This window comes from Sus scrofa, chromosome 3, assembly GCF_000003025.6.
Source record: "Sus scrofa isolate TJ Tabasco breed Duroc chromosome 3, Sscrofa11.1, whole genome shotgun sequence".
NCBI classification, from domain to species: Eukaryota; Metazoa; Chordata; class Mammalia; order Artiodactyla; family Suidae; genus Sus; species Sus scrofa.
Window position 1 is genome coordinate 73,765,083 of NC_010445.4, and position 23,755 is coordinate 73,788,837.

At 34.3% G+C, this 23,755-nt stretch overlaps 1 protein-coding gene across 6 annotated transcripts in view; it reads right to left on the minus strand.

Moving 5' to 3' along the window:
• The window catches only part of APLF (aprataxin and PNKP like factor), a 79,044-nt gene that overhangs the window by 12,968 nt on the left and 42,321 nt on the right, over positions 1–23,755 (minus strand). For 3 of the 6 annotated variants that reach the window (XM_005662500.3, XM_005662499.3, XM_021087419.1), the window contains 3 exons: positions 23,166–23,521; positions 16,161–16,286; positions 699–745 (listed from right to left, as the gene is read on the minus strand). In XM_005662500.3, coding sequence (XP_005662557.1) covers positions 699–745; positions 16,161–16,286; positions 23,166–23,521 — 529 coding nt within the window. Of the gene's footprint in view, positions 1–698; positions 746–6,591; positions 6,627–9,758; positions 9,941–16,160; positions 16,287–23,165; positions 23,522–23,755 lie in introns of all 6 variants that reach the window. The other 3 variants (XR_001307662.2, XR_002342624.1, XR_302396.3) reach the window with 2 other exon arrangements.

Sequence of the window (23,755 nt, forward strand, 5' to 3'; positions counted from 1 at the left end):
TCTCTTCTGTGGGCAGAAATGCTGGATGCCGAATTGGCCTCTGTATTATATAAATGATACAAGGCAGCCATAATTTGTTTTGTAAAGGGAAAAAACATTAGGGTTCAGAAAAAAAGAAGGTAAACCACATTGACATAAACAGGACTGATGGTCATTTGATAGTTGCCTCTCTGGTCTATATCTCCCTGCTTCTTTCCTTAAACCTAGTTTCTACTCAGGATCCCTGTGGTTCTGAAGAAAGGGACTCTACCCTGGTTCCAAGGGGACCAGAGCCAGTCTCAGGATAAAAATCACCCCTCTAAAGACAGAAGGAAATTGGGTTGTTGGTGGTATTATTGACATTATTAATGAGCCAAAGCAACAAATTTTGTCTAAATCTAGCCCTACTTCTAGATTTTTCAGTTACAGAAGTGAATAAGATCTCTTTATCATTTAGACCGGTTTGAGATTTTAAGGTACTTGCAAACAAAAAATAACAAATACAAAGGTAAATATAATTGACAATGATTGTAGAAAACATTTGCTATATAAAAATTTATCATTTTCTAAATCTAAGAAAATCATTAAAATCATCAATTCCACAAAATCACAGAAGCAAGATAAAGATAAATTCACAACAACTGGAAACTGTACTTGTGATTAACAGAAGAAGCAAATGAAGTTTTCATTTTTGAGTTTCCTAAGGTAAAATTACTTACCTGGAAATGTACTATGTCTATATTCGATCTTGTGCTGGGGATTCTTCCTAAAAAAAAAAAAAAAGGGCAAGCAAATATAAGGTCTAGCTTGACAATCACTAAAAATGAAGAAGACTATTTAAATTAAACTAGACCACTCACTAACATACAAAGAAAATTAGCAATATGCTAATTTGAAAAGCATTTGCTTTGTTATTGTTGTTGGCTATAGTCACTAAGCTGGAGAAAGCATTTGCTTTTTGATTACATTTACTGAGTGCCTACTTCATGCCAGGCATAGGTCTAGATGCAAAGGAGGAGTGGTGAACCAAAATTCTTTCCTCATGACTTACATTCTACAGAAAGGCAGTATGAGACAAAATATATTGCATTTCTAAAATGCCAATGTTATACAGCACATATATATAATATATAAATATATAATGTAAATTAATATATAAAATATATAACACAAAATATCAAACAAGAGTGTGTGTATGTGTAGTATCTAAAAGGAGACTTTTAAGGCTCTTCTTGAATCCAAAAACAAAAGCATAGTTTTGAGTAAACAAGAAAGTCAATTTGCACTGAGAAATTTATAATAATAACATATCCCAAAGTCAAAGAGAAACTACTATTTGAATACCTATTTTTGATGACATATACTGATGATCCCTTCTATCATTTACTAAACAAATGTTTGGGCACAATGTATATATAAGACATTCTCCAGATAGTGCAAAACTGCCCAGACAGCAAAAAAAAAGTAACTGGTGGGTTATGAGCCACTTGGCGGGTACGTGTCTCTTAGCGGACTGACAAAGGAGAACATGGGAAACACTGACAATAGACATGTGCCAAGGTGTACAGGTCACATGAAGATGTTTGAGGATTCATGAGGAATAAACAGTAAGTCCTTAATTTAAGGATACACTAGGTGGTCAGTAGTTAATGTAAGCCATTGATTCATTCATCAGTGGTCCAAGAAATAGTCACAGAGCAATTACTACATGCCAAGCTCTGTGTCAGGTGTCAGCAACATTTCTTCATTTCTAATATATCTTCTTTTGGGGTAATTTTTCCTACAATATGAACATTATACATACTGCAAGAGTGCAACCACACAGTTAATTGGGGTCATAACCCAACGGTTTTGAAAAGTGGAAAACAGATTGACCAAAAGATTATGGGTTTGGGGTAATTAACTCAAATCTGACCTCCTGATGGAAAAGAAAATTGAAAGTTGAAAGAAATAAACTGGACAACTTAAATGTGATGAAGAGAGCTGCAAATGAAAAAAGCTGCCACAATGCAAAAAAGGGAAAAGAGAAATAGGTGTGATGTAATTTTGTGCTCAGAAAAGGAAAAGATTTTCAGCTCCATGTGCAGGTTTTCATCTGCCTTAGAGGGAAAATCTGTTTCTTTGAGGTTCTGCAAATAGTTTCCATCATGTCCTAGGAGGAATTGCTATTTTCCTTAAAATACAGGTATAAGACCGTAATAGAGGCCAGAAGAAACTAGCTGAGTGAGTGCTTTTCCACATTTAACTGAGAAAGCAACATTAAGTATCCTGAATGTTAAATTCCATAAATGATCCTCTCCTTCAAGGTCCCCCATAATCTCAGTTCCCACCTTTATTTGCAGCCCAAGCCTTCACGTCTCCTCTGGGAAAACAGTTTTTGCTTTTCTGCCATGGATACACACTTGCTCACAGCGTTTTTGCCAAGAATACTCTTTTAACTCTACACTGCTTGTTCAAGGTTCGAATCATACCTTCCTCAGCAAGGCAACTCTGATAATTACTGGGAAATATCTCTACAACAATTGTCTATATCTACCATTTGGTACTGAACACAGAACTTCTTATACTGCCGTCTAAATCTTCAACACAAATGTGTGTGTACTATCTCTATGGTCTGTCAAATATGCTTCTTGAGGCCATGGGTTTTTCTTACATTTTTAAATAATGTTTCATAGCACCTACAAGTGTACCTTTCACAACATGCCATTCAAAAAGGTTTTTCATAAATAATCTACTATGATACAATCAACTTTTTTCCTTCAAAAAAAGTTTATTAAGCTTTTCTGTGAGTTTCCAAAATGAAATAATTTTTATTTTCCTATTTCATAGGAAAAAAAAAAGACACACTTTTTGCTACCTCTACTATTATTTCTTAAGAAAATGACTGTTGAAAGAACTTGTATAAATCATTCACAATACAAACCAAAGCTTAAAATTCTCATTGGTTGGCGTACAAAAAAAAAAAAAAAAAAAAAAAGGTTTCTAATAATTTCTAGACTGTATTTTCTGTGTTTTCTTAACTTTTCTTATGTTAAAATTAATTTTTTTTCCCCAGTAAATCATAATCCATGGATCCTGATATTTTTAGAAGTCCACCCTTTGAAAGGCAGTTTTTCCATTGGACATGAGCCAAAGAATGCCTGCTCTCACTGGGTTGAAAAGACTGTCGATGTGCTAAAATTGCTCTGTACTCACACCTATAAAGTGAATAAAGTACTCACGGAATCTTTTTACACAAGCCTAAGAATAAAATATGTTTCCTGCCATTAACAGTTCATATTACTTCCCCAGGAAACAATGAAAACCTGACAAGCATATTAAGCAGACTCTACTGTAATCGGGTTCCTGAGATACTGACTGCTCAGCATCATAGGTTGCTTAGCTCTAGTTGATCAATCACTCCAATCACCAAAGAACACAGTGAGTCCTTCACAAATGCTTAACAGACAGATGCCACTGTGTCTCTGACTTGTTCTCATCTGGCTTGTTAAACTATCCATCACCAGAAATTATGTTGTGGAAGGGCTCAGGTTTTATGATCAGAAGAACTGAATGTGAATTCAAACTACCCAGTTTAGTGGTTATGTGATTCAGGTCAAGTCCTGTGACCAAGTCTCCACTTCCTTATCTGTAAAGCAAGAATACTACTACTTACCTCACACAGGGTTGTTCAAAGCATTACATGAATGATACATATAAACATTTGTAGGCCATTAAGCATTTTATAGCTGTCAACTATTTTTATAGAAACAGAAATCAATTTTACTTTCAAATAGCCAACAATGCCTAAAAATTCTATGTGCTAGTAAAAGTAATTGCCAACTAATACTAAATAGCTGAATTTTTCCTTCAATAATACATGCAATTACAATGGTTGAATATTTCCTCAATCACATTTCAGATATTTATGGAGTATTTTTCTAACATTTGTCTATGCATATCCCATTTTCAAAAATCATATTTCACAATAAAGCAGAATGTCTTTTTTCTATAACTTGGGTTAAGGCTAAGTGGCAATACTGTACATCTCTTTGAAGACTTATGAATACATGAACATTTCAAGGACAATGCCAAATCCCCCTATGACATTTTCCTAATAATGAATGGAAATACTCAGAGTTCATTCATGAAAGATTCACATCAAACTTTTTCACAAATGGCATTTTCTACAACTCAGCAGCCTCAAAATCGTGTTTTGGGTGTTTTTTTGGTTTTTGTTTTTTTAATTATCCTTTGGATTCTAAACATAGAGGTACACACCCATAATCATACCAGGTTTTCATGAGCTGTTATATTAAAAATATACATTTTCCAAAACATTTCTGATTTTAATGATATAGATACATGAATAGCAAATACTTATCTGAAGGAAGAACACTCAAGAAGAGAAAATAGAAAAAGTCTTCAAATTTACTAAGGCTCTGAGGTAAGGGTATGTGGGAAAACACACAAAGATTTGCACAGCTCGAGGGGAGTGAGTGAAAAGCAAAGGAGGAGGAACCGAAGTCAGAGAGGAATCTGTACACCATGGTAAAGAGTTTTGTGGGAAGCTATTGGAAGATTTTGAATAAGCAGAAATCAACATGCTGTAACTTATTTTTAGAGAATTGCTCTGGTTGCTGTGTGGAAAATGAACTATTAAAGGGCAAGAGAAGAAACGAGGATATCAGCTAAGAAGCTGTTGTGATTTATCAGGTTAGAGATGATGGTGGTTATGACTAAGATCACTGAGGTAGAGGAAGTAAGAAGTGGTCAGGTTCCCAATGTATTTTAAAGGTTGAGATGGCAAGAACTGCTGATGGACTGAATGAATGAGTGGTGTGAAGAAAAAGAGAAGAATCATGGGTGCTTTGTGGTTTGGCCTAAACACTATTTGAATGGTGAAGTCATCTACAAAGTTGGAGAACACTTGGGAAAGAGTTTTTTCGTGATAAAAATCATGAGTTCTGTTTCACATAAGTTTGACTGACCTATTTTACAACCAAGTGGAGGTACTTAAACATGTGAGTCTGGAGCCATTACACTAAATTAGCTCACCGAGGGAGTAAGAACAGAATAGAGAAGGGAGAGCTCAGAGAACTGAGCCCTGTGGTTTGGCAATAATTAGACGTAGGGGAAAAGGAGACAGCAAAGAAGGCTAAGGAAGACTAGACAGGAATGTAACTGATCTGACTTCATGAATATGACAATATTGTTCTCTGCTCTAGATTTCTCCACGACTGAGAGGGAGGCCCCAGAGCACAAATGACCCAAACTTCTTGTTTTCATGAGAAACTGAAGTCCAGGAAAATCAAATAACATGCAAAATTTTGCTACAGAAATGGCATAACTAGAACCTAAATCTGTTGATGTAAAAACTCATCTCTCCATCATAAAGAGCTACTTAAAGATTAACTAGGCAGTAATAAGAACAGAAACACTTTTATTCTTGTTTACTTCAAAAAAATTTGATATCTTAATATCAAAACTTACCCTCAAAATTTTTAATGAACCTAAAGTATTGTTTTACATCAGCTTCTATAAAACTGAGGAGCCTGCCAGATGCTCAAAATCTGCTCAATGAAAAAATGATCATGATATACCTTTGCTTTTATTCCCAAATAATTTATCTCACACTTTTGAAATTCAACACTCATTTTAAAACCTAAAGCAAAAACAAGAATCCTATGTTATAAAATATCTAAGTCTAAAATTTAGGAGAAAAAGGAAAATTAACATACATGATCTTTGTTAAATACTAAAAAGAGTAAGCCAGCATTAAAATAAAACAGTCAACTTGTTAACGGAAAATCATTACAATTTACTATCTCTGACAAAATAACTGAAAATTCATATATATGTGTAATTAACACTAAATATAACAAAGAAAAATAAATTATTATAAAAATAAATTTATATTCAAATAAAGAAAAACAAAACCACAGAAGACACTCCAGTCCATTCTGTCACAGCTACATGACACATTACACATTAACAGCAATGCTGTTACTGCTATTTCTAAATAAAAAAAATTATAGCCAAATCTTATGTAAACCTGTGTAGCAAATGATTAATGATGTCTAGAAGACTATCTTCTTAGACATGATTAAGGAACTGTAAGCATGGCAGGTGATTACAGCTTACTTCCTCTATATGCAAATTCTATAAAAATGGATTAAGATGCTATCAACTTTGACTATTCTTAACTACAACAAAATGATCGATATCCTCGCATGACTGATTCTGGGAAATCTCAACTGTGAGGCAATTACAGTTTCCTATAAAAACCTATTTATTTTGCCGCAAATAATAAAACATGAATTTACATTAAATACACATTCCTGTTTTTTATTAAGCAGCTTCTAAAAATTAGTATCTTGCAGTTTAAGGTATATATTTGTATACATGCTCAATTAGGATAATATTGCAATAACTTGGAACACTTCAAAAATAAAAGAGGAAACAGCAAAAGACTTTAGATCATAGCTTGACTGGGGATCAGCAAATAATAAAAGATAATATTTTACCATCGAATATACATTTTTAAAAATCAATTATTCTTGTGACAAAAACAGTATGTTCTTTCACACTATACAGACCATGTTGCAGATTCATTACAACGAGAGCACTTACAGTTGATGACTGACGCACTTTCTTAGGTCATCCCTCTTAGAAGGTATTATAATTAAAAAAAAAAAAAAAAAAAGTGAGGCATTCGCTTCTAAAAACACGAAGGCACCAACACTTTCATTTGTGCAATACACTCCTGCCTAAGGTTTTGTAAATCTAAGGCAATATATGTTAGTTTGACAACATTTTTATACTAAGCTGAAGATGGATTCAGTTCATTTTAGTGTATATATATTCTATGTTTAGTGCTTAATTTAACAACAAGAACAGGAGCAATGCATTGCGTAAAATTCTATTATGCACCAGAGGAAGTGAATGAGTCAGAGGCAAGCACAGCAATCACTGGGCCATCCTGGACATTAAGTACCTAATGGTCTAATTTAGAGAAGTACCTTAAGCTAATCAGAGCATTAAACTGAGACAGTCTTCAAACAGACTGTGGTACACTGCACAAGGAAAAAAATCAGTTAAATGGGCAAGATACTGAAAATGAAAATATCAACTAGTTCTTTCAAATGATCATTTTTTTGAGTTGATTTAATTTTGTTAGATTTTCAAAAGTATAATGTCAGACAAAATACTAACAATGCCTGTAATTTTAGAAAAAATTAAAATTGATAATTAAAGATCCTTTTCTCAACATCAACTTCCTATATTATATGGGCTAAGGAAATCTTTATTTTAACGATAGCATGTATTTATTAATATGTGATCCAAATCTGTTATTCTATTTTACTGTTTTATTCATGGCATGAAAATGTCTGAAAAATAAGTAGACCCATGCACGTACAGTTTTATGTTTTCATTCTTGCTCTATAGTGATAAAAACTTTGAACATATATGATAATACTTGCAAATACAATATGATAACATATAAACCTAGGTCCTGATGTAGTATAAGATTAAGATTATTTAATGTATTATACAACATTTGACATCAGAAAAAGAAAGTTATCAGAAAAACTATCAGAAAAAGAAAGTTATTTTCATACATTCAAGGAATTAGAAGGTAAGACTGGAAAGCAAATTCAAAATCAACCTAATATTTTACTTGAGAGAGTAATTGTTTTTACTTGAAAATAATTCTTATTCTATTGTGTGAAAGCAAATTTTTAAAGATAAAAGAGAGCAAAGATGTTTTAGCTCATGAATTTCATCTTCCTTCAAAACATGTCAACCATTATGGAATGGAGGCTTATCCTAACTTCACTTTTAGAACATACATATCTTTAGTTTTCTAAATATAATAATTTCTGACTGATTTTATGGGTTATTTTATGATCAGTGAGGCTGCAATATTTTTCTTCTGTGGCTAGAGGAAAAAATCTAGCATGCATTTACATAAAAACTTGCTTTAAGCAAGCTAAATTAGAACACTTTATCATTTTGATACAGTAGACTTATATTCTAGCACTGCTGAAATAAACATTTAGGCCTAAGATGGAGTCACTCCTGTCTAGGGCACCATCTCAGCAAACTGAAACTTAGATAACTTTCAGGTCCCTGTAAATGCTCTGCTTGACCAGAGACACAGCACCTCCAGTCAGCCAATCCCCAAAGGCCAAGCCAAATCTGAGCTCTGTATTTATTTCCTTAGTTCTTATCCTGAACAAGGTTGACTATGTGGCCAATCAGATATTTTCTATTTTTCTCTTGGGTTTTTTTGTTTGTTTTGTTGTTGTTATTTTTTGTTTGTTTGTTTTTTGTTTTTTGTTTTCCTATTTACAGCCACAAGCGCACATGGAAATTCCCAGGCCAGAGGTCAAATCAGAGCTGCAGCTGCTGGCCCACACCACAGCCAGAGCAACACCAGATTTGAGCCACATCTGTGACCTATGCTGCAATTTGGAGCAACACTGGATCCTTAACCCACTGGGCAAGACCAGGGATTGAACCCACATCCTCACAGAGAAAGCATCAGGTCCTTATCCTCTCTTCCTTGTTCTTCATTCTTTTTTTTTTTTTCTTTTCCTTTTTTTTGGCTGTACCCACAGCATATGGAAATTCCTAGGCCAGGGATCAAATCTGAGCCACAGCTGCAACCTACACCACAGCTGCAGCAACATCAGATCCTTAACTCACTGTGCCACAGAAGGAACTCTATTTGTTCTTTATTCTTTATCCCATAAAAGCTTCCTGTCTTCTGCCCCATGTTGCAGTTCTCCAAATGGAGACTGTTTCATGAAGTGTTAATAAAGTTAATCTGTATCACCCAAAGTGCCCTCTTTAAATCATTTTTTAACAGCACTAAACCAGTATATGGCTAAAAAAAAAAAATCTATTCTTGCAAATCAAGATTGTTAAAGAGGGAGGTCCCAGTATGGTGCAGTGGTAATGAGCCCAGCTAGTATCCATGAGGATTCCAGTTCAATCCCTGGCCTTGCTCAGTAGGTTAAGGATCTGGCGTTGCAGTGAGCTGTGGTATAGGTTGAAGACATGGCTTGGATCCCCACTTGCTGTGACTTCGGCATAAGCCAGCAAATGTAGCTCTGATTCAACCCCTAGCCTGGAAACTTCCAAATGCCATAGGTACAGCCCTAAAAAGCTTAAAAAAAATTGTTAAAGAGTAAACTGAACCGATCATAATATAATATCAATTTAGTTTTAGCAATGACACAAAATTAACCTACAAAATCATGTTTTTTGCTTAACTAAAAATGATAATTGACAAGAAAGGGTATATAAGTGTTTCAATCTGGGTTTCTAACATCTTGTTGATTTGAAAAATTCATGATTTCTTTAATCAGAGTACCTTATCTGGGTTTTTTTTCTAAACTCCAAAATATTATTTTGCCATTTCGCTAAAAAGACAACCACTATCAATACTTCAGAAGCTATCACTAACAATGGTGGAATCAGGCCATGTCACAGAGAAATGTTGGACTGGAGAAGAGAGGAGACTTGGCTTTTATCTCACTAGCTTGGAAGTCTTATCTTTTTAGTTTCCATTGCCTTACTGGTAAAATGGTAGTCAGAGTAAGCAATCAGATCTAGCAATCTCCAAGAATCTCTCTGAAAATACAATTAAAATTAATGAGGAGGAAAAATCTTAAGATTTTATCTTCAATCAGAAACAGGAGACCAAGCAGCTCAACAGATGAAAAATACAATATACATACATATAAATATATTTAGATAGAGACACTCTATTAGTACATGGAGTCACTGACCTTTGAGTAATTTCTCTTGACTACTCTGCCTTCATTTAAAGAGACTGATGAAATACAGGCAGCAATTTCTGACATCATTATTCTTAGCAAGGCTTTATATTTTGTTTTTATTCTCCTGGAGAACAGACACATTTGCATTTTGCTTCTGAAAAGGGTGCAGGACATCATGGCAGACCAGTACTCTTGTTTTAACAAACAGGAAAAAAAAAAAAAAAAAAGACTATAAAAAATATTTTTTGTGAGAGAATTGTGGGAGCAACGAGAAATTTTACATCATCATCTAGAGAGAAAAAGTTGTGAGCTGACAATAACTGGCTCTATTCTTCCCTAGAGCCCTTTGACAGTTCTTAGTATAGGCAAAGAATAAGATTTGGCCCGAGTGAAGGAACACTATCAGAGGAAAAGAGAAACTGGTAGAGCTTTTTTATGGCCTCATGAGGTTAGCATGATAGTCTACAAATTAAAGGAATCTAAAACACAAGGCTTATTTTTCCCAAGAAATATCTGTTAAGTTCCTGGGAGGATTGAAAGGCTTAAGGTCTGAATTTGGATCTTATATAATGCTGAGTGAAATCTGAACTTGGGTAGTTTCAAAGACAAAGTACCACTAGAAGGAAGAGATCTGTAACAAACACCTAACTAGTCTCCCCTCAAGAAATGTGCCTGAATTTAAGATGCCTGGGAGGTAGGCTAATAGCTCAAAATCTCCAGAGGGAAATTTGAGCTGAAAAGACAAAGACCTGACTTTTAATGAAATGTCTAGAAATATCGTGTCAAAGGAACAAGAATAAACCAGGCGGAAATTTATTGAAATGTCACCCTGGCTATTAACTATCTAAATCTCTAACTGGACAGAGATGACTTGCTTCCTGTCTGTCAAACAAAGGGGGTACCCTCACTGAGGGAAGCTAACATCTAGAGCTCCTAGAGTTCTTAATAAACAATGTTAGTATTAAAACAAAAAAGTACTAGACATGAATTGGCAGAAAAATATGACCACTATCACAATAAAAGAAACTGATCCAGATATGGTGGTTAACAAATACATATTTTAAAATAAATAAGAGTGTTAAAAAATGTCTTTAAAGAGAAGGGTGAAAAACTGGGGAATGTAAACAAAAAGATAATACTTTCACCAAAATTGAAATTTAAAAAAAGAAAATCATGGAATGGATATTTCAGAACTGAAAAATGAAGTTCTAAAATTAGGAATGCTTTGGATAGGTTTAACAGCAGACTAGTCAGAAAAGACAAGAGGATCAGTAAATTTCAAGACAAGTCAATAAGCAAATATCTAATCTGAATTAGTGAGGGGAAAAACTGGAAAGAACAAAACAATGTAGAAGAGACATGTGGGATATGGTTAAAATATTTAATATATGTTTAACTGGCATAGAAGGAGAGAAGAGAGAGAATTCTGGGGCAGAAGTATATCTGATGAGACAAGAGCCAAGCAATATCCCCATCTAATAAGACATCAACTTACAAAAAAAGCTCAACAAACCCCATATAGGATGAATACAAAGAAAAATATACCTAGACTCATCTTATTTAAACTGTTGAAAGTAAAACAAAGTTTTATCATTAAAAAAATGATACAGCTCTTAAGAATGATCAGAGTAAAAGGTACATTAATTTTAAAAGAGGAACAATAAGACAGAAAATGGACTTTCAGCATAAACCACGGATGCAAGAGTCAAGGAAAGAACATTTTTAAAGTGATGAAAGGAAACAAAACTTGCCAAGCTAGAATTCTATACCCAGTGAAAAGAGCCCTAAAAAACAGTAATAATAATCAAAATAAGCCCATTTTCAGGCATACAAAAGCTGAAAGAATTGTTTTCCAGCGGTTTCTCACTACAAGAAATACTGAAAGAAGACTGACAGAAGATGATCTCAGAAGAAAGCCTCCCACAGGTAATAGTCATACTCTGTTAAAAATAGGAAAAACAATCATCTAAATGCAATGGATAAACAGAAACATAGCAAGAGTCGATACACAGGCAAAGGGAAAAATTTCAAGTGAGTTTCTCATTTTTATGGCTTTTCCACTGAGGACAGACTGCAGTTGGTTCATTAAGAAAAACTGACGGAGTTAAGGGGAAAAATAGACCAACCTACAATATAGTGGAGATTTCTATACCCTTCCCTCAATAACTAAGAGAACAACAACAGAAAAAAAATCAAAGATAATGAAAATCTGAACTGTAACTACCTGTCCAAACTGACATTTATAGAAACTTATTGCCACAAACCATTTAAGTACACATGTTATGTTCAACAAAAATCAACCATATGCTAGGCCAAGAGCAAAGCTCAATAAATTTCCAAACCACCAATTATTAGGGTACAGAAGGGCCCTTATAATAAAAAGTGATTTGGCAATGAAATCAGCAAAATCCAAACTAAGGGATTATTCCTCAGAATAAATGGTCAGCTTTCTCTGACAAATATATTGCAATGGAAAAACAAAGAGAAACCTATTGATTAAATAATTTAAGAAATACAGCTCTTTTTTGGCCATATATGGACCTTAATTGGATCCTGATACAAAGAAACAAAATATAAAAAAAAAATATGAGACTATAAGGGAATTGGGATAACTGACAGGATACTAAATATTAAAGATTTATTTAGTAATGGTATTGCAGTATGTTTTTAGAAAGTCTTTATCTTTTAGAGATATACCCTAAGATAACTATGGGTCAAATGGGATGAAGAGATACAATGCCGAAGATTTGCTTTGAAACAACCTAGGAGTAGGGGTAAGATGGAAGGAGATGTGACATAGATGAAAAAGTACTGGCCATGACTTGATAATTTTTGAAAATGAGTTATAGTTTCATTGGCACTTTAGTCCACATTCCTCCTACTTATGTATATGTATAAAATTCTGCACTACAAAATTTTTTAAAAATGAAAAGTTCTATCACCATAATGCCATGAATTATGACATGAACTGTGAAAGGCTGTTTTGTTCCAAAAATACAGATAGGCAGATAGACAGACAGACAGATGCAAATATGTTTGTTCCACAAGTAATCTCACTCAACACTGCTTCATCAGAACTCAGTGTTTGATGAGTCTTCAGAAAATATTTGTTGAATAAATAAATAGGGGCAAGGAATGAGTTATGTTAAGGTTTGTATGTGCATGCACATGCACAGGAATGTGTGAACTTTTCCTGATTAATAAAGATAATGGGTATTTTTTCATAGATTTATTCAATCTAGATGTCTTTTTGGACAAAAACCCTGTACATATCACTAACAGAAAAACAAAAAGCAATTTGTAAGCCTTCTTTATATATTCTGGATATAAGTTATGTGGTTGCATATATATTTTTCTCACTCTGTGGCCTATTCTCACTCTTATTTTTTTGGCCACGACTGTGGCATACAGAAGTTTCCAGGCCAGAGACTGAATCCCCGCCACAGCAACAACCCAAGCCATTGCAGTGACAAGCCAGATCCTTAACCCATGCACCATAAGAGAACTCCTATTTTCATTCTCTTAATGGTATCTACTGGTGAAAAAAATATTAATTTTAATTAATCAAATATTAAATGTTTTCCATTTTAGTTATTGCTTTTTTTAAATTAAAGGGTAGTTGATTTACAATGTTATATTAGTTTCAGGTGTACAGCAAAGTAATTCAGTTAAACATACATCTTTTTTTCAGAATCTTTCCCATTATAAGTTATTAAAAGATATTGAATATAGTTCCCTGTGTTATACACTAAATCTTTGTTGTTAGTTACTGCTTGCCCTAGAGCCCTAGAAAGCAATTCCAACTTTGGAATTGTGAAAATTACTCTTATACATGTACCTTTAAAATATAATTGTTTTAACATTTAGCTCTATGATCCATCTGCAATTCAATTTTTCACTGTGGTGTGAATTTTCTTTTTCCAGATAAATATTTGCATCCCAATAGAATTAACTGAAAAAACTCATATTTTTCTCAATGCCTGCAATGGCCCTTTTCATGAATATGTCACCTGTACATACACAGGTCTGTTTCTGGGTTCTACTCTGCTCTGGCCTTGTTACTTTATCTTTGGGCACATACCACACTGCCTTAATTAATGCAACAAGTCCTGCCAAATAATCTTCTTTACTTAATATTGTCTTGATTATTTTTGGCCATTTGCATATTCATATAAATTTTAGAATCACATCATATTTCTATACAAAAACTTGTGATATATTCAGAGAAAACTGGCATTTAAACAATATTGAATCTTCTAATCATGAAAATTTCAGTCTTTATAATTACTTAGGTTTTCCTAAAAATTTTTTTCTTATAAAGGTTTTTATATATGTTATTAGATTTATCTGTGATACTTTTTGATACTACCATAAATATAACATTTTAAAAGTTTATATTTTCTAATTGATGGTTCTGGAATATAGAAACATGACTGACCTTGTATATTGACATTTATATCCAATAACCTTGGCAAGCACTTACCAATACTTATAATTCAATCAGAGACTAGTCTGCATTTCTTATCTACACAATGATACCATTTGTCAACAATTAAACTTTTATTTCTTCCTTTCCAATAATCATTCATTTTCCTTTTCTTATCTTACTGCACTGTCTTACATCACTAGTACAATACTAAATAGAAGTAGTAATAAAAGGTATTCTTCTTGTCTCATTTGTTATGAGAAAGAAAAATTTTAATATCTCACTTCTAAGTAGATGTTTGCTGTTTTGGGTAGATATGCTTTATGATTATTAAAGATGTGTTCTTCTGTTCCTATATTAAAATGAGTTTTAATCATAAATGAATTAATTTTATCTATTTTTTAAATCATCTATTGAAACGATTATATGATTTTCTACTTATTCTGATATGTGATAAATTACACTACTTTTTTATTAGTAAACAAACCATGCCTTCTTTGAATAAAATCAATTTGGTCATATTATATTTTTCTTTTAAACCATTGTTTAATTCACTTAAACTTTTTTTGATAAAGATATTTACATCTAAGCTCAAAAGTAGTTTTTCCTGTACTTCTTCATTCTTTTATTTTTCTTGCTGAGTTTTTGTATCATAAAATGAGTTGATGAATACAGCCTTTTTTTTTAGAATACAAAAATTGAATGTTTCTTAAGTGTTTGATATAATTATCCACTAAAGCCAAATGGACTTAGAATTTCCTTAATGTAAATCTCTTAATTATGTCTTCAATGTCTCTAATGCTAAAGGATTATTCCACTTTCTTTTTCTTCTCATATCTTTTCTAAAAGTTGTATTTTCTAAGAATTTTGTTTCTCCTAAATTTTCAAATGTATTGACATCATTGATGATAATGTAATTTCATTATTATCTGAAGGATATTCTGTTGAAATGGAACACTTATTTTTCAAATGGTAATGCATAAAGTTTTTTTATTTTCTTTCCAGTCTCAGAAACTTACTTGGCCTTCTTATTGAAAACCAAATCACAGAAACAGTAACAACTTCAAAAAGGCCAGTAGGTTCAGCAACCTGTATTCCAATTAAAGCTCTCTAGGACTGGAATCACTACTTTGGTAGTTTTATTTATTTTAACTTCATTCATTCATTAAACAAAGTTGCAGATAAAAGAGTCCTTACTGTCAGGAAACTGTCTGGAAGAGAAGCCGATCCAGGAAAGAACCAAACACAATCTTATTAAATAAATTCTACTGTGCAATCCATGGCCTAGATGGTCACAAGATGGCCCAGATGGTCACAAGAAGGAGGGAGGGGAGGTACTATTTTCTTCTAAAACTGAGTTTCACGTGTTGGCAAGAATGGCAGAATGGTAGGAATTGAGAGCAGCAGAGATAACATCCTGAATTGATTTGTCACATTAAGGAGTCTAGATCGAGTACATAATGGGGAAGAAATGACAGTTTTTAAATTATCTGATTTGCATTTTCCCCCCTCTTTTTTTAGGGCCACACCTTCAGAATATGGAAGTTCCCAGGCTAGGAGTTGAATCAGAGCTGCAGCTGCCAGCCTATGCCACAGCCACAGCAATGTGGGATCCGAGCCACATCTGCAACCTACACCACAGCTTGTGGCAACACTGGATCCTTAACCCACTGAGCAAGGCCAGGGATTGAACCCTCATCCTCATGGATATTAGTCAGGTTCTTAACCTACTGAACCACAATTTGCATTTTGAAAGTTAGAAATGAGGAACAATTTCAGGATTTATAAGGTTAATAATGTCAAAAATTTAGAATTATCTAAAAGAACATTATAATCCTACTTATTAACAAAATAAAAATCTATTATCTATGTAAATTTTAAAAAGTTAAAGGCCTTAAATGAGAGGCTTACCTGCAGTTTCTCCTGAATAAGTAACAGAGATTAAGCAGAAAAAGAGTACAACAAAACACTTCAGGTTTACATACCGATAACAAGATGCTCCATAAGGACATTCAGGCCGCTCATCAGCCTCATCTTGACACGTGACATGTACATCTCCATAATCACTATCACCAGGGTGACTGAAGTGTTGAAAATGGACAGGATTCTTCCTATGAGAGTGACAAATACACTGTCAAAAAATAATAGAATATACTAGGTTTCTAGATATAAGAGAAAAAAACAATTAATAGGATATAGCAGGAAATCAAACAATACACATCTGATTATTCCAGAATATGAACCAACATGCTACACTTAAAAACAAAGCTCATGATATCTAGTCAGTACAGAAGTCTTACAGTAGCAAAATAAATTTCTAGTAACATGAATATCAATGGGCAACTTGCAAAGAGTACTTTATATCGGATATATAGGATACAGAATGTAAATATTATAAGCATACATAGCTTTTGAACACTTTTAATAAAGTGAACACACCTATGCATCCTCTGCTAAAATAAAAAACAGAAAACTACCAACAATCTAGAAGTTCTGCATGCCCACTCCCAATCATTAAACCCACTTAACTACCCCAAGGTACCCACTATCCTATCAGCTGAAACAATGTTTCTTAAATTTTTTGGTCTGAGGGGAAAAAAAAACCATTAAAACTCCCAAGAGCTTTAATTTATGTGGGTTATATAACCTATTAGAAACTAAAATAAGAAATTTTAAAATACATTTATTTTAAAATAACAAACCTTTTACATATTATCATAAATAACACAATTAATGTAAATATCCATCTACCAAAAAAATCATAGAGACACTGCATCATACGTTATACATTTCTTTAATGTCTGGATTAATGGAGGACACCTGGATTTTCATATCTGCTTCTGTACTCAATCATTAACACAAATCATGTAGCCTCTGGGAAATTCTATTGTACACTTGTGAGCAAGAGAATCAGAGTGAAAAAGGTACATAAAGGATTATTATGAAAATGGTTTTGGTCCAAAATATTTCTTAAAAGCATCTAGGGGACAAGGACTCACCATGGTTTCTGGACCATATTTTGAGAAGCAATGTTATAAAACAACATATTAGTTTCATCTGTTCTTGAATTAAAATGGAAATGTATAGTATATACTTTTTTGAGAATGACTTATTTATTTGTTTGTTTGTCTCTTTTGGCCATTCCCATGGCATGTGGAAGTTCTTAGCACAGGGATAAAACCTATGCCAAAGCAGCAACCAGAGCCGCTGCAGCAACAATGCCAGATCCTTAACCTGCTGAGCGACAAGAGAACTCTGAGAATGACTTCCATTTGAATGATCATTCCACATTGTTGCATGTAACAGTAGTATACTTTTATCACTGTGTAACATTCCATTGTATGAAACTGCCCATTCCACTATCTGTCCATTCCACTATTAACAGACTTCTGGATTCATTCTAGTTATTGGCTTTCAGAAATAATACTTCCATGAACATTCTACTTTGGGTATACTATTAGAAGTAATAAACTAATTCAGCAAAGTTGCAGAATACAAAAATCAACGTTCAAAAACCAGTTGTGTTTATATATACTCGTAATAAACAATCCCAAAAGAAAATGATGAAAACTATTTGATTTATAATAACACTTAAAAGTTGGAGTTCCTGTCATGGCGCAGTGGTTAACGAATCTGACTAGGAACCATGAGGTTGCAGGTTCAATCCCTGGCCTCACTCAGTGGGCTGAGGATCCACCACTGCTGTGAGCTGTGGTGTGGGTTGCAGATGTGGCTCGGATCCTGCATTGCTGTGTCTGTGGCATAGGCTGGTGGCTACAGCTCTGATTAGACCCCTAGCCTGGGAACCTCCATGTGCCGTGGGTGTGGCCCTAGAAAGGACAAAAAGAAAGAATAATAATAATAATAAATAAAAGTAAAATATTTAGGAAATAAGCCTGAGGTGAAAGACAAGACAAGTTTAATTTCTATTACAGAAAACACAAATAAATAGACATCCTATGTTCATGGAATGGAAGACTTAATATTGTTAAACTACTCTCAAAGCAAACTACAGATTTAAAGCAATCCTTAGTAAAATCCCAATGATATTTTTTGCAGAAATAGAAAAATCCATCCTAAATTTCATGTGGAATCTCAAGGGACCTCGAATGGACAAGACAATCTTGAAAAAAAAGACCAAAAGGTTGGAGGTTTCACACTTTTTGATTTCAAAACTTATTACAAAACCACAGTCATCAAACTAGTGTGGTACTGTCATAAAGATCAAGGATATAGACACATGGAAGAGAACAGAGAGCCCAGAAATAAACTCAGGCTTATATGGTCAAGTGATTTTCAACAAAGGTGCCAAGACCATTCCAAAAGGAAATAATAGTCTTTCCAACAAAAGGTGTTGGGAAAATTGGATACTGACATAAAAAAGAATGAAGTTGGACCCTTCCCTTATACCACACACAAAATTCATTCGAAGTGCATCAAAGAACTAAACATAAGGCCTAAAACATAAAGCTTTTAGAATGGGGGGGGGGCTTCATGACACTGGATTTGTATACAATTTCTTGCCAAATGCAAAGACAACAAATGTAAAAGTAGATAAATTGGTCTACATTAGAATTAAAATTTTCTGTGGATCCAATTAATAGAGTGAAAAGGCAACCTACATACAGAATGAGAGAAGTATCTGCAAGTCATGTACCTAATGAGGGCTTAATATCCCTATACAAAGAACTCCTACAACTCAATGCCAAAAGATAAATAACATGATTCAAGAATGAGCAAAGGACTTGAATAGATATTTCTCCAAAGATATACACAAATGGTTAACAAACATATGAAAAGATGTTCAACATCACTAATCATTAGGGAAATGCAAATCAAAAACACAATGAGGTATCATACCTCACACCTATTAAAATGACCACCATCAAAAAAAAAAAAAAAAAAACTCAGAAAATAATAAATATTGGCAAGGATGTGGAGAAATTGTACCCTCTGTGCAATGTTGACAGAAATATAAAACGATAACATAGCTGCAATGGAAAACAGTATGGTGGTTCCTCAAAAAATTAAAAATAGAGGAGTTCCTGTCGTGGCACAGTGGAAACAAATCCGAGTAGGAACTATGAGGTTGCAGGTTTGATCCTTGGCCTTGCTCAGTGGGTTAAAGATCCATGTTGCCGTGAGCAGTGGTATAGGTTGCAGATGCATCTTGGATCTAGCATTGCTGTGGCTATGGCGTAGGCCAGCAACTGTAGCTCCGATTAGACCCCTAGCCTGGAAACCTTCATATACCATGGGTGTGGCCCTAAAAAACAAATAAAATAAAATAAAAATAGAATTATCATATGATCCAGCAATTCTATTTTTGGGTATATACCCCAAATAATTGAACATAGAATCTCAAAGAGTTAGCATTATTCACAATAGCCAAGAGTTAGAAGCAACCCAAAGGTCCATTGTCAGATGAATGGATAAACACGACATGGTTTGTATGTAAACTGAAATATTATTCAGCCTTAAAAAGAAAGGAAATTCTGACACTTGTTACAAAATGGATGAACCTTAAGGACCTAAGTAAAATAAGCCAGTCATAAAATAACAAATACTGTATTCTTCCACTTATGTAGCATAACTATAGTCAAAATGAACTTGCTTTAATTCCCAACCATTTCTGTGCTATTTTCATATATTTTAATTTCACAAATATTTTATACAACACAAGTTATTAATGCTTTATAAGTCAATATTCAATTTTATTATGTTCCTATTTTCCATGCTAAACAGCTATATTTCAATATAGGGCCTCTCCTGCTTTGCAAACACTGACCTCCTTTTTGTTGGCTAAGCTCCGTAAGACCGCCCAAAACACCACCTGCCCTCTTAGCTCTCAGCCTCAAACACTAAAATGCTGGCAAGTGTCACAAGGGGAAAAGAAGCCTTAGGGTCCCAACTGCCTCCATGTTCTCAAATATGGGTGTTCAGCTTTGGTAACTGTTCTCAGTGGGAGGTTTGGGCCTCAATAAGACACTTCGCCTTTATCAGGGATGAAAATCTTATTTTATATACTATTAACTCAGATAATTTATATGACCTTATGTAGATAGAAGCTACAAGTTTTTAAATTAAGGTATAAATTTCTTACATGCTAATGAGACATTTCTATTTCTGTCCAGTTCTTAAACCCAGTTTGCTTCATGGAGCCATATGCTATTAAACAGAAAAACTATATGACCCCCAAAAGAGTAAAATTTTCAAAAAGAACTTTTTGGAAGGAACAGTTTCTACAAAGTTAAATGCTGTTTTGCTGTTATTTTGTTTCACAAAGGAATAAGATGTGACTGCTTTAGACAGGTTGATTTTGAAGTGATGATTATCTGTATCTGAAATCTGTGTTGGAGATATAGGCTTGGGAGTTAATAGCATAACACCAAGGGACTGAATAAGACCACCCTTGAGGAATAATTTTCTATTAAGAGATAGAATATGAATATAAATAACCATAAATCAAAAATTAGGTATTAAATATAAGGTCTAATACCAAGTATTAGAAACTTATATGAAGAAGAAAGTTGCAGACTAGAGGATAAACAATTTAAAAAGGACATGTCAGAAAAGGACTCAGAAAGGAACTGAATGAATCTTGAAGTGGGACAGCAGTGAGGAAAAGGGAACGGCATGTTCAAAAGACAAATGACAGCATAACAGCATGGTGCATCCAAAGAATTACTGAGAGTTCAGGACCTTCTGGACTATGCTAAGAAAGCCAGGCTATAGCCTCCAAACAATTCTGTAAAAGGGAGTAATACTGTGAGATTTTTTTGTCTTCTCTCTCTTATTCTTTGTTTTTATTTTTTTGAAGGCAGATGACTCAGGCAACAATGAAGAAAAAATATGAACTTGAAGGCAAGTGTGATGACTTGTCCCAGAGAGGTCATGGTATGAGCTAAGACATGGCATTGAGGCTGGAGAAAAGACACATTTAACTGATTGTTATGATGTACATACATAACGAGTACTCAAAATAGGTTATTTTCCCCCTTTGTTACAAATATAAACATTTTGTCTTCAAGATTTAAGATTTCAATGGCAAATGTTTCTCAGGTATTAATTATGCATATGAAAATCAGTGAAAAAGTAAAATAACTATTCATAAGCTATGACTGATTAAAACTAACATGTATCATCATCAAATATGAATGAATTCAGTATAATCTTGATAAAATACTCAATCACATTTAACAAAGACAAATACAAGCCCAACACTGTTAGGGACTGAATTGTGTCATACCTCCCCAACCCTACACATTTATATGCTGAAACCTTAACCCCTAATGTGACTATATTTGGAGACAAGGCCTTTAAAGAGCTAATTCACATTAAATAAGGTCATAAGGGTAGGGCCTTGATCCAACTGACTGATGTCGTTATCAGATGAGAAAGAGACACCCAGGATGTGCATGAACAGAGAAAAGGCCATGTGAGGACATGAGAAGGCACCATCTGCAAGCCCAGGAAAGAGACTGCAGGAGAATCCAAACCGGCCAGCACCTTGATCACGGGCTTCCAGACTCCAGAGCTGTGAGATAATAAATTTCAGCAATTTAAGCCACCCAGTCCATAGTATTTTGTTATGGCAGCCACAGTAAACTAATACAAATATCAAACAGGATTTTTCAGAAATCCAAAATAACAGAAAGTTTATACTTCCATTCCCCAAGTTTATAAATTATGTTCCACATGCAGACCTAAGGCCACAGCAGATAGATAAAACTGTCAATAGATGCATAAATTATAATTGTTGAAATTGAACAATATCGTTACTCAAGTACTAAATGATACTGCATTTTTTTTGGCTGCACTCACAGCATGTGAAAGTTCTCAGGCTAGGGATTGAACCCATGCTGCAGTTGCAACCTGCACCACAATAGCGGCAACACCCAGATCCTTAACCCACTGTGCCACAGGGGAACTTCCTAAATGGCATTGCATTTTAAAGAGAGACATGAATGAAAAATTAAGAGAATATGTGACATAAGCATGCTATTGCATAAAAGACAACCTGTACTAGAATGTATTGATAAGACACTTGGTTTGATGAGCTGTAATGGCACAGAAATAATTCTGAAATACAGCTATGTATTTATCAGCATGTCAGTACAAACATAGAGGAACAAGAGACTACAAATAAGGAATTAGTTTGAATTCACAAAGTATGAAATCAAAAAATATGGTACCAGGTAACTAAATGAAGTATGGGAGTAACCAATCAATTCAAAGAATATATATTCAGTTGTTTTAGAAGGCATCATGGTGATTCAAAAGCACCATTAGAAAAATATGAACAAGGAGTTCCCATCTTGGCACAGTGGAAATGAATCCGACTAGGAACCATGAGGTTGCAGGTTCAATCCCTGGCCTTGCTCAGTGGGTTAAGGATCCGGCAGTGCCATGAGCTGTGGTATAGGTCGCAGATGTGGCTCGGATCTGGCATTGCTGTGGCTCTGGCATAGGCCAGCAGCAATAGCTCTGATTAGACCCCTAGCCTGGGAACTTCCATATGCCGCGGATTCGGCCCTAAAAAGACAAAAGACAAAACAAAACAAAATCCAAAAAAAACCTCACCAGTATAGTAAGATACCTAAACACAACCAATAATTTTCTTGAGAATTATTTTACATACAACTATTTTTGAAGCCCATCTTTCTAACATCTAAATAAGACATTAAATAAGCATGTATTTAAGGTCTGAGTGATTCTGTTTTCAAGTCTGAATCCCCCAGTTCAGATCCTTGCATTAATTAGCATATCCACAAATGAAACTTTTAATTCCTCACTATTATTTTAAAAGCCTCTAGCAGGATTTGCTAGAATGCATATTGAGAAAGTACAAATGAGCAGACACATGATAAAAACTCCTAACCTTTAGCCTATTGGGTTTTATTAGGCCTTTAACACACTATAGCATATATCTGCATAGCTATCTGCTATTGAAATGATGGAATTATATGCTACCCGTAATTTCATTTTACCTGTAGCAGTTTGCCCCATACATGCAAGATGTCCTCTTGAGCTTGTTTTCTTCAGAACCCTGTGGAACTGACCTGGTTGCCTCTGCATGCAAAGTTTCAGGATTGAAAGGATGAGAGCTGGACTCAGGATGAGACCTTTGAGATTCGTCCAGGGAGGATGTGCCTTGGGCACTTGAACAGCTCTCAGCACAGCTCCTCACCTTGTCGACTTTATTTGGTGTTCCCTTAGCAGTGATTTTTTGTTCAGAAACCTCACCAAGTTCCTCTACCGGGGTTTCATTTCTCTGTGTATTAGTTTTCACTTTATTCACTTCTGTATTGTGTAATGTGTTTGTAAAACGTGATTGTGGCATTTCCTATAAGACAAATCAGAAAAATAAAAAGTAAAGCATGTTTCAAAAGAAATAATGTAAATTTAAGCGTAAAAGTGTGAAACTACAACATTCGTGCAATATGTATATTTAAAATTTTTTATCCTTTTTTTTTTTTTTTTGCTTTTTAGAGCTGTACCCGTGGTATATGGAGGTTCCCAGACTAGGGGTCTAATCAGAGCTACAGCTGCCGGCCTGCACCACAGCCACAGCAACTCC